This window comes from Corapipo altera, unplaced genomic scaffold (assembly GCF_003945725.1).
Source record: "Corapipo altera isolate COAL_440 unplaced genomic scaffold, ASM394572v1 1, whole genome shotgun sequence".
Taxonomy (NCBI): domain Eukaryota; kingdom Metazoa; phylum Chordata; class Aves; order Passeriformes; family Pipridae; genus Corapipo; species Corapipo altera.
In genome coordinates, this window is record NW_020884873.1 from 15,043,169 (window position 1) to 15,057,214 (window position 14,046).

Sequence of the window (14,046 nt, forward strand, 5' to 3'; positions counted from 1 at the left end):
GCTAGGCAAGAGTTTTGCATTTGGTTTTCAAAAGAGCTTGAGTAGGCTGAGATTCCAGGCTGATGAGATGGTCTCCTCGATGACTACACTTCTTTCTTGGTAGAGAACTCAGTTCACTTGACATGTGAGCTACAGGGATGAAAGCAGAGTTTATTTTCTGTAGCACTACAGGACTTAACTTTGCTGATTTTTGTGGTAATTCCTCCTCTGGCAATGATATCAAGATGCTGGTTACTCTATTTGGATCTAAGCTACACAAATAGCTGACCGGACACCAAAGATTGCAGTTTTTGGTCCAGGTTTGATCTGAACCAATGACTTAGGAATGGGAAGCATCATATCTTATGCCAAAAATTTGTCTGAGCCATAAAAATACTCCTCTGCTTTTTGCCAAAGCAAAAAGGTGCAGGAGCTGACAAAGGAGATCTGGTACTGTGGTCTAAAAAGAGCTCAGTTCAGGTCATGACAAATTACCAGTTCAGTACCAGGTGAAACACCAGGAGTGTTTCAATGGTGCTCTGCCGAGCTGTGCCCTTCCTTCCCAAATCTGAAGTTGTTTGCAGGAGCTGCTGCACCCCAAATTTGATCAATGCTGTTTTGCCTTTGTGTTAGCCTGGGAGCCTCCAAATGCACATCAAGACAGCTCAGGACAGCCATGACTGACCTTAGTGGCAGCTGCTGCCTCTCACAGTTACAGCAGGATTCATCCCACAGCCTGCGCCGTATCCTCCCATGTCTGTCGGCACAGAGACACTCACAGGAGTGTCAGACCATGTGCCTGCAACAGCCACGAGAGGAGTTCTCCTCGGCAGCTGCTGCTGCTGCTGGCTGTGGATGGCTGCTGTGCAGAGCCAGGAGCACGGGCAAAGCAGGGAAGCGTTATTCCGAGGGTGGCAACAGAAACCTCCTTGAAGGAGAAAAAGCAAAGCATCTCAGAAATTCCTCCAAAGCTACTGGAATTTTTTCACGGGAAATAGGGGGACAGGAAAGGGGGGGGGCATCTGGAGATGAAATGTGCATGGTAGTTGGAAGAATCTTTGTGTTCAAAAAAGAGTAAATTTGCTCAGAAAAGGAGGAGGATTGCAGGATACCTGAAACTATTTTTGCATTTGGAAGACTGTACCTCCCTTCCATTTTCTTATTGTCAAAATACCTTGGAAATCTCAAAGTGTTTTTCTTCCTCTTTCCCCCGCCCCTGATCACAAGTTTTAGGTGGGAAATGCTGAAATAGTTCATTTCAAATCTTTCAAAGTCAATCTTTTTGGCATCTTTTAAAATGCACTCATAGATCTAAACTATTACTTTAGCTCAAAAAAGAGAGAAAATCAAGGCCATTATCAATTAAATAAACTGCAAACACAATTTTTCATTTGGTGTTTAACAAACTGCTTGGATTCACCCTATTTTTAATTTGTTTCTCTCTGTTTTCTGAGTTTCAGTTCCCCACACTTTCAGTTGTTTGACTTTTTTTTAACATTTTTATTACCCATTTCTAGTTTAGTTTTTCATTTGTTTAAATATTAATGAGAGAACAGCACTTGCATATTATTCTTGTTTCTCAGTTAAACCAACCAGCCATTCTAACGTAAATATCTTTGAGGCTGAGGAAACAGGAGAAAGTATTCCATACAGCAAAAGTACCACAGAAATCATGGACAGAAAGCCCTTACTTGGGGAATGAGTCAATCTGCTGCTATCTAGCAGAAGAGATCAGCACGGAAGTTTAGAGCCTTTAGAAACAGCTTATGAATTTACAGCTTGCAAAGTAAATGAATTCTCTATGTCTCTCATACACACACGCTAACTCATTCCCCACACATGCATACATACAGGTCTCTGGTGGAAAGACAGGGAATGTGCAATCTGCGATGCATATGAACTTTCTGTTTAGAGGAGAAAAGATTTTTCCAATAGGCACAAAATCCCACCCCCTCAGCACCCCTCCTTCCCCTGTGTCTGACACTGACTTCAAGGGAGGAGTTGAGCCAATTATCTGTGAGTCCTACAGAAGAAAAATCTGCAATTTGCCAGTAGTTGTGAGACCGAGAAGGAGAAAGGCAGCGAGGGAAGAAGAAAGACTTAATTGGTAAATATAAAGAAAACCCCCTTCTGTCCTAGAAAGAGAATATTTTAAAGCAAATCTCAGACCAGCAGAAAAGAAGCTTGTGCAGAGGGATGTACCAGGCAAGACCTGGGGAAGCGTAGACAACTTCTATGCCTGCACTGATCTTTCCCCATAGGGTCTGAGGCAGCATAGAGGCAGGGTGGGCTGGCCAGATGCACCCACTACCCTGCACAACTAGGTCTTGCTCCTGAAATTCTTTCTCCCTCAGCAGAGCCTACGCAACTTGTAAGAAAAGACAGTGAGGGTGGAAGAGACTCTGCTTTTCCTTTTCTCGAACTGAGGCTGTGAAGGAAAAAGCTCATCTCACCAAAGGGAAAAGCTGTCACTGGTTCTGAGACTCTTCTTTAGCCCATGTCGATTGCCTGATCCAGTAATTACCATTCATGGGATAACACCCTCTGGAGCCCTGCAGTCCTTCCCAATCCTGCTAAGTTCTTGGAAAACACTGGAGAAGAACTGAGCCCAGAATAAGCAACGTGGGATCCACAGAACAACAGCTTTTTACAGCAGCAGCCACCCCTGATTAAAATTATCATCTTCATCAGACTGCACCAAGATCCAGGACTGCTCCTCCAAGGAAAGAGAGGTAAGAAATCAGCATGGAGTTTGGGATGAAAGTAGGAAACAAACATCCCACGGGAGTGATTTTGGTGTGCATGGAAATTACAGGGACACTAATAGTGATTAACAAGTGACAGGTCTGTTATGCATGATAGCATTTGTGTCTGCTATGTCCTGTTTAGTTGCGTGCAGTAATTTACTCTGGGGTGGCAAACAGAGACAGAAGCAGTAGCTGGAGATGGAGGAGTGCAAGAGAGGTAGTTCAGAAGTCTGTTCATGGATGGGGAGTGGTAGGGAGCATATGCCCTGATGGGAGGATGGAAAACTAAGGTGCAATAGCTCTTGGTAGGTTGAATGAAGAATATCTTCCTTAGGTATCTCTCTCTGGGTGCTCAGGATCAGATTTGTCAGTACCTCACTGGAATTCAGTCGAGCGCTCTCCAGAGCAAACAAAAGCAGGTTTGTTGTCATTCACCCGATGCCTGCCTATGAAAAGAGCAGTGGTGGTTAGCGGGTAGATGATGACACAGGGAGTCAAGATAAATGGGGTTTAATGATGAATTTGGTCTGCTGTTTCAGCTCTCTCTGGGCATATGAGCCTCTCCCTTTATTAAGAGGAGATAACATTAATTGTTTATATTTCTATGGCATTTTGAAATTCCTGCACTGTACCAATATAAAATCCTAATGTAAAATTTCTAGCATCAAGCCAGTATATAAAGCAGAAGGTATCACTGGGAATTAATCTATGCTTAAGAATTTAATAAACTGGAAGGAAAAGATGTAGATTAAAGCCAGCTGGAGCTTGTTTGTCTCCTCATTCTCTTCTGATTGATTTTGCTTTACTTAGTACATGAACATGTGGTCACTCTCTCTGTTTCTTTTCTTCTGCCTTTAATCTTTTTCAATGTATGAGTGAGTGCCTGTGCTCCCCCCTGCCACCTCTGGGTGTGAAGGCTGAAGTTTCATTCCTTTTCTGAAAAGGAAAGAAGGCAGACTGTGTTGAACTGGAGAAAAACTGGAGTGGGGGGATAAGAAGAGAAGGCACAAAACACAAATATAATATCCCAGTTCAACAGCACGCTCTGGAGTCATATTTGCAGGAGAGGTGATGAGTAGCAACTCCATGAGTCAAAGTGCTGGAAAGCATTTTTTGACTTGAAGTGAAATGAAAAACAGTTAAGAAAGCACGGGAGTTCTCTTGACTGAATGCCTTGACAGGTGGAACAAGGACAGCGTAAAGTGATCAGGTCCCTCAGCAAGCATGTTCTGCACAGGACATATAAGGCATTTGCTTAAAATGCATAACTATGCTCAATCCCTGATGCTTTTGCACCAAGTTGTACGAAACTGATCTCTAGCAGGTGTAAACCAACACAGTCCACTCACCCTCATGCAGCTACACTGGTCCGTCTCAGTCTGAAGAGCTGACTCACTTCTAGATACTGATGCTGGGCTGTAAAGAAGTTTGTAGTTTTCCTCATTAATCTATCTCCCTGTTTTTCTCTGCCAGATAAGCCCGAGAGGGAGAAAGGAAGCATTAAGTCTGTTCACAAATGGAAGACAGTATTGAACTGGCTACATAGGAAAGGGCAGAGACAGTGTACATGGCAGTGTTGTTTCAGAGGCTGAATATGATGTTTCTGCACTATCGGAGACAGGTCCTGTGGTGACTAGAACACAGAGTCCAATTCAAATACCAGATAGGTCCTGTTGTAGCTAGAACAGAGTCCAGTTCAAATACTGATGTGCTCCTTGCTGTCATTCCCACCACAGCAATCCCAACAGTACCATATGTATGTGTCCTTTCAAAGTTGTGTGCTGACATTACTGTCTGCCTCTAATATCATGCTGTCCTGCCTGCGGACTATAATTCAGAGTGTAAGCTACTCTGAGGAGAGCATTACATTTTCTTTTGTCCTTTAGGTAAGGCTGAATATGCTGTTGTCATGCGGCAAATTATATTAATAATGATAAATAGTTGTGTTTTGCTATTTCCTTGGGCAATAGCACAGCACTTGAAATGATGCTGGATCTGAATTCCAGAGACTTCTTTATTTAGCAATGACTGTATCTTCACTGCTGCTTTGGTGCTTAGCACATGTTAAACAAAATAAAATATTTTAAGCTCTTGACTGAGATAATTGTCAGCCACATAAAAGCCTGGGAGATAAAAATTCACTCAGCATAAAGATAGGAATCCAGATCTGGACCCAGAAATGATATTTCAGTGTACATAAAGTACTTGCATTGTAATATTAAATAAACAATACCTAAGTTAAATAAACAGCATAGTAGGAACTTGATTATTCTTTAATAAGATTCTAGTAACCCAAATAAACTCTTTCCAAAATGTGCCTTCTTTGCTCTAATAGTCAGCTTTCCCCACACAGGGGTTATATTTTTCCTTTCTGCACACAATTCATTTGAACTGGTACACGAAAAATGTCTGAGCATCACTTTTTATTTCCTATCGAAGTTTTCTGCATCTGAGTGCTATGTCAAAATGCAATCTCCAAGGTCTCTGACATTTTAGATGTCAGGGGTTGGAAATCATGTCTAATAGCTATTTAAGATGGCTGTCCTTCATCTTTTCTCCTGCTTGTACTTAGCACCCTCAAAGACCGTGACACCCATAAGAGCTGTTTATGTATAAAGACTGAAACTCCTACGGAATCTACATTTCTGCAGTTCTACCCATGGCCAGCCATCCTGCTGCAATGCTGATAGTCTGTTGATAAGGAATTCCCACACCACCAGTCCAAAGAGCAAGATTAAAATCTTGTTTCTAAAAGGTCACTGAAGGTACAGATGTTTGAATTTATCACCAGCCAGTGCTATTTTGTGGCTCACACTCCCTGCACCAGCAATGAAGGTTGCATGGGACCAGCTATTTAAAGTTACTGAGATGTCTAGCTGCTACTGATGTTCAGCATGATTTTTGTTTGTGTCTGACTTTTAGTTGATCTCAGAAAACAAGTATTATGCACAACTCCTATTTAGGCAACAAAATGAAGCGATCTAGGTTCTAGTGGCAGCTGCAGTGGATGTAATATATTGGGGAATCTGACCTCTGTGTTTATGTATCTAAATGAGAACCAAGCTCTACTGAAAAATCTGGTAATGTGTAAGTGATGCAGATGGTGGGAAGGAAGTTGGTGTCTAAGTTGAAGCACAGCTGATGAATCTAGCCCTTAATGTTTAGATGAAGCAGCAAATTGCAATGCAAAAGCGTGTTATTTTTCAGTGTAAATGCCTTCATTTTTATATGACTTTAAAAGAAAAGAAAAAATACCAACAACAACAACAAAATCAAACAAACAAAAAAACCAAAACCAAAACTAAATATTCCCTGGAAATGAAAAAGTTTAAGCATTTCCCGTTAAAAGATTTCTGTATGGACCATTCATCTACTAACCAGGACTATGCTCCAGAGCACTCTTTGACAAGCTTGTGGTAAGGAGCTGCCCTATTTTATCTTCCATTTTGTTTCTGATCTTTCCTCCAACTCTGCTCTTTCCTCTTTCAGGATCAAGCAATGATGAAGACCATGTCTGGTGGAAACTGCAACCTGAATGTGCCAGCCAAGAACTCGTACCGGATGGTAGTGCTGGGAGCCTCCAGGGTGGGGAAAAGCTCCATCGTCTCACGCTTTCTCAACGGCCGGTTTGAGGATCAGTACACTCCTACCATCGAGGATTTTCATCGCAAGGTCTACAACATCCGGGGAGACATGTATCAGCTGGACATCCTGGACACCTCTGGGAATCACCCTTTCCCTGCTATGAGGAGGCTTTCTATCCTGACAGGTAAGAAAGTCATGGGGAAGTGAGTAGATGGGTAACAGTGGGTGAAAGATCTTAAGGATAGATTATTTTCAAGATTAGCTTGAAAAGTGTAGCATGGAGATGACTTTTACTTGGGAGGGAGCTAAAGGGACTGTTTGATGTTGTTGCAAGATACACTTCCAGAGAGAGAGATTTCCTGTCTGGGGTGCTCCAGCACTATAGGGAATGCATTAGCCACAGAAGGGAAGTCCACTAAGTGAAGGTCTGGAATTGAAATTTTCTTCTAGTTTATTTCCCTTCTACCTTCCCCTCTTGCTCCGTATTTTTATTGCAGTCACAAATAAATGCCTGAATAAAATCTTGAGGGCACAAAGAGCAGAAGAGGGCAAAATAAACATGTCATTATAAGATACATGCAGTGAAAAACAAATGTGAAATGCACAAGAAGGGAATTCTAACCAAGAAAATCCCAAAGAATTTTTTATTCCTAAAATTTCCAGCCCAATTTCTTTGATTTGATATTCCAGTAAAAGGATACCTCTTTAGTCTGTGCTTAATCAAATGTGTTAAGAGGAGGGGAGGGGAAAGGAAAATGAGGGGCTCAGTTTGAACATTCTCACTGTCAAACTGTTCCTGTTGTGAGCTAAAATGAATTTTTTAATTGTAAAAGTAACAGTAGAGATATCTTCAGCCACACCTCACAGCAAACCTACTTTCTGGATTCGCTGTCTACCCTTCTAGCTGGCCACTGAAACATAAGTTTCACATCTGGCCAGGATAGCATGTGCATTCAGTGAGGTCCTAGAACCAGTTTCTGGGATGCAAATGTGAGCTTTGGTCCCTGAAAGCTCTCTTAGCATGTTCCACATGAATGTCATTCAACAGGCAATGATTTGCCTTATTTTTTACTTGTATAAGGAATTGTAAGTCAGGAAATGTCAAAAGGAAATGCCAGGGGATTTGTGTCATTTATGTATTTCTTTTTTTCCATGGCCTGTTTCTCTTGAGCAAATGCAATGGCAGCAGAGTACTGCCCACTGAGAAACTTCTTGTTACTGACTTAGGCATTCAGGACTGACCAGCTGTAAATCTTTAGTTCAGGTGTTGTTCCATGCATTGTGTAATCAAAAGACCAAGGCTGAGTGGCTACTAGCTCTCCACTCCTTCTGGTGTCAGAACAGGCTGTGTTTTACATGGAGATAAAAACAAAATGAAGAGAAAGGAAGAGCAATGCAGCAGAGCTGAGATAGAGCCACGTTTACAAAAGAGAGTAAAACACACAATAACTTACAAGCTCAGTGCAAACTAGGAACATGCTCAGATATCACTGAAATAACATCATAGCCGAAAGTCTTTTCCGTAGCACTACAGAAAGGTGTGGGGAGTTTGAATTAGAAGAACTAAAGTACAGCTGAGTGAATAGATGCCAAAGGACCAACCAAAAAACATGGGGAAGAGATAGCAAATAAACCTATGTCTTTTTAAAATTTTTTTCCTCTGACACTGGCTGCAATGAACAAACCTTTACACTATCTTTGTTTAAATTGCAGGGGATGTTTTCATCCTGGTATTTAGCCTGGACAACAGAGAATCCTTTGATGAGGTCAAGCGGCTGCAGAAACAGATCCTTGAGGTCAAATCCTGCCTGAAGAACAAGACCAAGGAATCAGCTGACCTCCCTATGGTGATCTGTGGAAATAAAAATGACCACAGTGAAGTCTTCCGCAAGGTACGCACTGATGAAGGTGAGAATCTTGTCTCCAGCGACGAAAACTGTGCTTACTTTGAAGTGTCAGCCAAGAAGAACACCAATGTGGATGAGATGTTCTATGTTCTCTTCAGCATGGCCAAGCTACCTCATGAGATGAGCCCTTCTCTCCACAGGAAAATCTCCATCCAGTATGGTGACACTTTCCAACAGAAATCCTTCCGGATGCGCCGATTCAAGGACATGGGTGCCTATGGTATGATCTCTCCTTTTGCTCGCCGGCCAAGCGTCAACAGTGACCTGAAGTATATCAAATCGAAAGTTCTCCGGGAAGGTCAGTCCAGAGAGAGGGAGAAATGCACAATCCAGTGAAGGAGGTTTGCACTTCTGCCTGAAGTCAACATCCACATGCAGTGCCTTAGAGAAAAAATGGTCCATGGGAACAGAGAATGGGCTCATGGGGTTTATTGAGAAAACTCAGCATGGAGAAAGGATAACTCTTCCTGTGGATTCTGCTGAGTCACAAATGTAAATAACATCATCCTTGAAAGTGACTGGGGAAAAAGTATACGGCTGAGACACGAGTGCATCTCTTTGTCTTTGTAATGTAGTTCCTCTTCATTCCCGTTTTTGTTTAAAGAACACAGGCCTGAGAAGTAAAGATTTTTCAACCTTATCCTTACAAAGAAAATAGAACAAAAATGCACAGGAGGCATTAACACTTACCCAGCATGCAGCTCTTGCTAAGAGAGAGGAAGTTATGTGTGTGTGTGTGTGAATCTCTGTGTGCCTGTGCGTATGTGTGCTCTCCTTTTAAAAAGTGAGACTTGCATTTCAAAGGGCAGCAGTCCTAACTGAGGATTCACAGATTGGGAGTGGACTCTACATGTGGATGCACGACTTCCACTCACTTCTGAGGGCACCTGCATTAAGAAGAACTTGATTTTATGTTTCTGGGAACAGTTACCATTTGACATAGACATGAATGTTGGTTTATGTTATAGATTTTATTTGGGATTTGGGTTTTTTTTATTGTCTGGGGGTGTATTTTTAGCAAAATCAGATGGTGTGTTTGACATTAAATAGTGTCTGCTTTCTACCACTGAAAGGTGGTTTTCGTCTGTAAAACTTTCTAGTATGTACATTGATTTAAAGTGAAATAGTTCTGCAAAAACCAATGCATTTGACTGCTTTTCAAGCCTGGTGTGATATTGTTTCTCAAAGCAGCCACACCAACTCTGAGCACCATAGTACAAATGCCACCCTCTGCCTTGATGGTCACCAGAGTAATGATTTCTTCCTCTGCCTGTGTCAGCTGAGAGTGACCAGATTAATATGTAGACTTAGGCCACCTAAGAGGCAGGATTGGGTTGTTCTTCAAAATTAGGAACTGAATGATTATAGGGCCAGCTCCATTGTATTTCTTCCGTTAACTTACCTCTAGTAATTTTGTTGATGGATTCCCCCACTGTCTGATAAAGGTTGCCTGGATGTAAACCTTTGCACTGCAGAAGCTCTTCAGAAAAGAAGCTTTGTGCTGGCTGTCCAAACAGGGTTGAACAGACTGGTCAGATAAATCTGGGGCTGTCCATTCACTTCTTTGTTTTCTCAGCTCAGTACAGGCTTCCTTGCCTTCATCTCTCTCCCTGTTCTGCTTTTGGCTCTGTTGTTTGATGAGTTCCTGTATGCCCTCAAAGCCCAACATATTCTCTCAGATATGAGCTTACCATTCTTGCTGACTGAAATGAGATGTGTGCACACATGTCTGTGAACAAAGCATGGCCCCAAGACTGTACACAACAGTAGAATATGTATGTTATATATACCTCAGATATATTCTCCCTTTCTCACCCTCAGTTTCTGTTCTTGGCTGTGGCTGCCTTGCTGTGTCTTGGGCAGAGCTGTGAGCTAGTTTGTGCTGTAATTTGACAGGAAACCAAGAATGATGATTGTCTGTAAAAATTAGCCTCTGGGATGCAAAATCCCATATTCATTTATCAGCTCCACACTTCATTGGTACTGTATATTGACTGGTAAAATACACTGTTCTTTTATTCCTGTTGCCAAGGCAGCATCTTTCTGATCATGTCTCCCTCCCTCTCTATAAATATGTAAATGGTTTATGATTAAACCTGGTTTATTTATTACCTGTGTCCTGGTCTTTTATACTTTCTCCAAGAATAAGGAGGAAGGTCCTGTTTTTATGCTGTGCTGGTGCATCAAGGCAAGTGAGTTCTGGGTTGCAAATCCTGATGAGATCTCCAGTAAGTTCTGGAAGAACCTTCTAAGTCCTCCAGACACCAGAGGCTACACACTTGTCTGTTTGGAACAGAACTATATCCACATCTATCTATCTGTCTATCTATCTGAGCATTAACTTATATATACAGATATCTGCAGAGGCAGATAGTTACTCTTCCCCATGCTGCCTCCAACACAAGAAAACAACAACTCTGTTCTTCATGCATAGAGCTGATATGCTGATCTCTGGTGTGACTTAATGTGGTCTCTGCAGACACATCACTGTTTATCTTCTCAGCAGTCTCTCCCTCTCACCATTTGCACCTCCCAGCTGTTTTAGTCCTGGTCCCCCAGAGCACATGCCCACCTTTCTACAAACTCTCCACCCATGTGCCACAAGGACATGGAAGGGTTTTGAAGATGGAGTAAGAAGGGCACAAGTGTGAACATTGGTTGGGTTAAGAGGCTTTGGGAAGCTAAATGAGAACTCCTTGCACTATAGACCAGGTTCTTCCTTACTGAGCCTAAATCTGCTCTCCCTGGCTTGCTGGATAAAGCTGAATTTCAAAAGAGTCTTCATAATCAAGTCTCTGCCTTTGTCTTAAAACACTGACCTTACAATTATTTTGCCTACTCTCCTTCCATCTCCCTGAAGACACCAGCTTTCATCATCCTTCCATGTCCTCCCATTCCTGCCTTTTCCGCCATGGATACAAAGACTCCCAGTGTGGAAAAACAATGTTGCAGAGACAACAAAGGCACAAGAATAGGGGAGGCTGAAGACCAAGGTGCTCACAGAGATAGGCTGGATCCCATGGGGAGGCCAGTGAGCCCCAGCTTGGCTGGCCAATGCTCAGGGTGAGAAGCATCTGAGAAACTGGCTGGGAATGAAGGTGAAACAGTATTACAGTCACCCACAAAAACAAATGGCAATAAGCAGATAATCTCATTAAAGTAATCCTAGTCTTCTCATTGCATTTTGTTACTGATGGTAATTGCTTTTGAAGTTAGATTATTGTGCTCCTGAGGATATTTTTTTTCTTTTATTATATCATTACAGTCATTCTATTAATATCTATATATTATTTGAGCTCTAGAAGTTCTTACAGCCCCTAAGCCAGACAGTATGTGTATCAGTTGTTTATTCACAGTTAGCAGCCATTATGTTCTGTGAAAAAGGATGGGACTGGAAAACAGAGAGCAAAGCTACCTTCCTGCACAGGGGGTATAAGGTAAGGCAGGAAGAGGAAAGGCAAATTACTTCTTCCCTGCTAACCACTGAATGTGTCTGACTGTAAGGTAGAACAGGGAAGGGCTTTATGAGAAACTCTATTACGTGTGTGCAGAAACTGCAAGACCCTGAAAGGAGCAAAGACCAGACCTACAGCCAGGTCTCAGAGGCAATGGAAAGAGAAACTGTCTTTTTTTTTTCCCCCTTGGGATTCAAGGGCCCTGCATAGAACTTACTGCAACCCAAGAAGTCATGAAAATGCACAGGACTAAGGGCAAGTCCAGAGGAAAGGATCTGTGAAAAAGATGCTGAGAGCTGGTGTATCTTTACTTGGTCTTGCCTGGTGTAATTGAATTGCTTTATTCCAATAGCTACCTTGTCCTATATTGCAGTATATAAACCCAAACATTAGTGATACAAAGCCTCACTGATGTTTTTGTGTGCTTACTTTCAGAACATCTAGCAGGGACTTGACTGAGGATCAATCACAGCCCTGGAAAAAGACAGGACTGAGATTTATTTTGTATATTGCTCAATACAGCAAGAAAGTCCTTGTCCTGAAGAAATCGCAAGTCAACACATAGGAGCTACTATAAATATTGGTAAAAATCTAATTAAGCCACAGGAAATCAGGAAAGAAACACTGGTTCATGGTGAATTAAGTAAAAAACAAACTGAGTGTAGAAAGGACAGAGTGAAGGCCTGTTTTGATATCCAAAGGACTAAATTAGGCTTCTGTTCTGAAGGATCCCCAGGAGAACTGCTGCCACCAGGCCAGCCTGATGCTAGAGAGAGGCTTTCATGATGCAGCCTCACAAAGAGTATTGTCTCCTCGAGACCCTGGGGTACAATATGTCTGATTGTCTGGGAGGTCAAAGGGTTTTTACAAAGGCAAGTAGGAAATGGTGGGATCATTTTTAAAAGGGCAGCAGAAAGGAGCTTCAAAAGGGGACTAACAAATATAGGATAGCAACAGGAGGTTGTGCATGTAAAGAAACAAAAAGATAGGCTAGAATGTATTCTATAAAACGTACCTTTCATCTTTATTTCCTACTTCTCTACAAACAAGTAAAATGTGAAGAAATTTTATTTAGCTTTTTTGTCCTTCCTCAGATGTTAGCTGCTGCTTACCACTGTGAAGAACCCACCCTCCACCTCTCATCACACCTTTTGCTGCCTTAGATTTACTCTCCTGTTATGCACCTTATTATGGGTTGCCTTACTAACTCTGTGCCAGTGTCTTGGCTAGGGCAGAAGCTTACAAGCAGAGGTGTTTTTGAAGTCACTGATGATTATTTGATGTAATTTGAAATCACTATTACACTTAGGGGTTTTACTAGCATTATTGTTTCTGTAAAATTACATGGCGGCAGGCTCAGATTAAACAGTCTCCTTGAAAAAGTATGTAAAACATGAGATAATGTACATTTTCCCCACTGGTTTCTATAGCAACAGCTTTTTCTCTGCACTCAAAAGAGCAGAGAATTTGCAGGGGGGAGATGGGTAGCAGTGGCTCTGCCCTAGATCTTTCAACTCTGAGTCCTCTTGGGAAATTTTCCTCCCTTCGGTTTCTCTTATGTGGAGAAACAAAGATCACCAGCCAGACCCACTTCATAGACAAGTCAATATGTCTTGTAAAGCTGTGGGATGGATATGCTACCATAGATAAGAAAACCATTGCCACGATGTGATTGTAAACTGTGGCATTGCTCCTGGCACAGTACCTGATACAGGGAATACACATCCCAAACTGCTGTAAACCCAGCTTCTGTACTCGGGTTTGATTAGAGCTAGTTGTGAGCCTTGCCCAACTTCTCTCTAACCTGTGTCTGGTACAGTCTCAGACTGAGACTTCCCAGAGAAACATTTCCTTTTGCTCTCATGACAACACCACCCAAAGACCTTTCCTTGCCTCTACCATCATTGGTCATCCATAGCATGGAGAACCACCCTAGGTCCCAGGCATCATGTTCCTAGAAAGTTATTAACAGTATGGGAGGAGGCCAAGAACTAGCAAGAAAAACATTTTATGAGCCTAAAGGGATTGACTTCAGTAAGCCTAAGAAAACTCTGAAAGGGATAATTCTGTGCCATGTAGGCAAACAAAGTCTGAGATAGACTGGCTGAAAACACCCAGATGTGTTTGAAAGGTGGAGATGACAACTGAGACAGCCTTTTATTTAGAGCTGGACATGGGGACAGCTCAGTGGGAACAGGAGTATTAAGCAAACAAGTACAGGCAATTCAGCAGTGAAGACTTTACGGCAGTGGAATTTATTGGAAACTTTTCTAAGTGATGTCATGAAAGTCCCATTAGGAAAACACAGAGAAAAACATTGAAATCTACATAGCCAGCAGGGGTAACTTGCTGTTGGCAGTGTGTTAGACTGAC

The 14,046-nt window shown here is 42.1% G+C and overlaps 1 protein-coding gene across 1 annotated transcript; it reads left to right on the forward strand.

Moving 5' to 3' along the window:
- The first annotated feature begins 1,912 nt into the window (after positions 1-1,912).
- On the forward strand, positions 1,913-10,327 carry RASD2 (RASD family member 2). The gene is made up of 3 exons (XM_027666917.1): positions 1,913-2,711; positions 6,216-6,495; positions 8,025-10,327. Exons 2-3 carry the CDS (start codon positions 6,225-6,227, stop codon positions 8,552-8,554), a joined length of 801 nt encoding a protein of 266 aa, XP_027522718.1. The 5' UTR covers positions 1,913-2,711; positions 6,216-6,224; the 3' UTR covers positions 8,555-10,327.
- Positions 10,328-14,046: the final 3,719 nt, after the last annotated feature.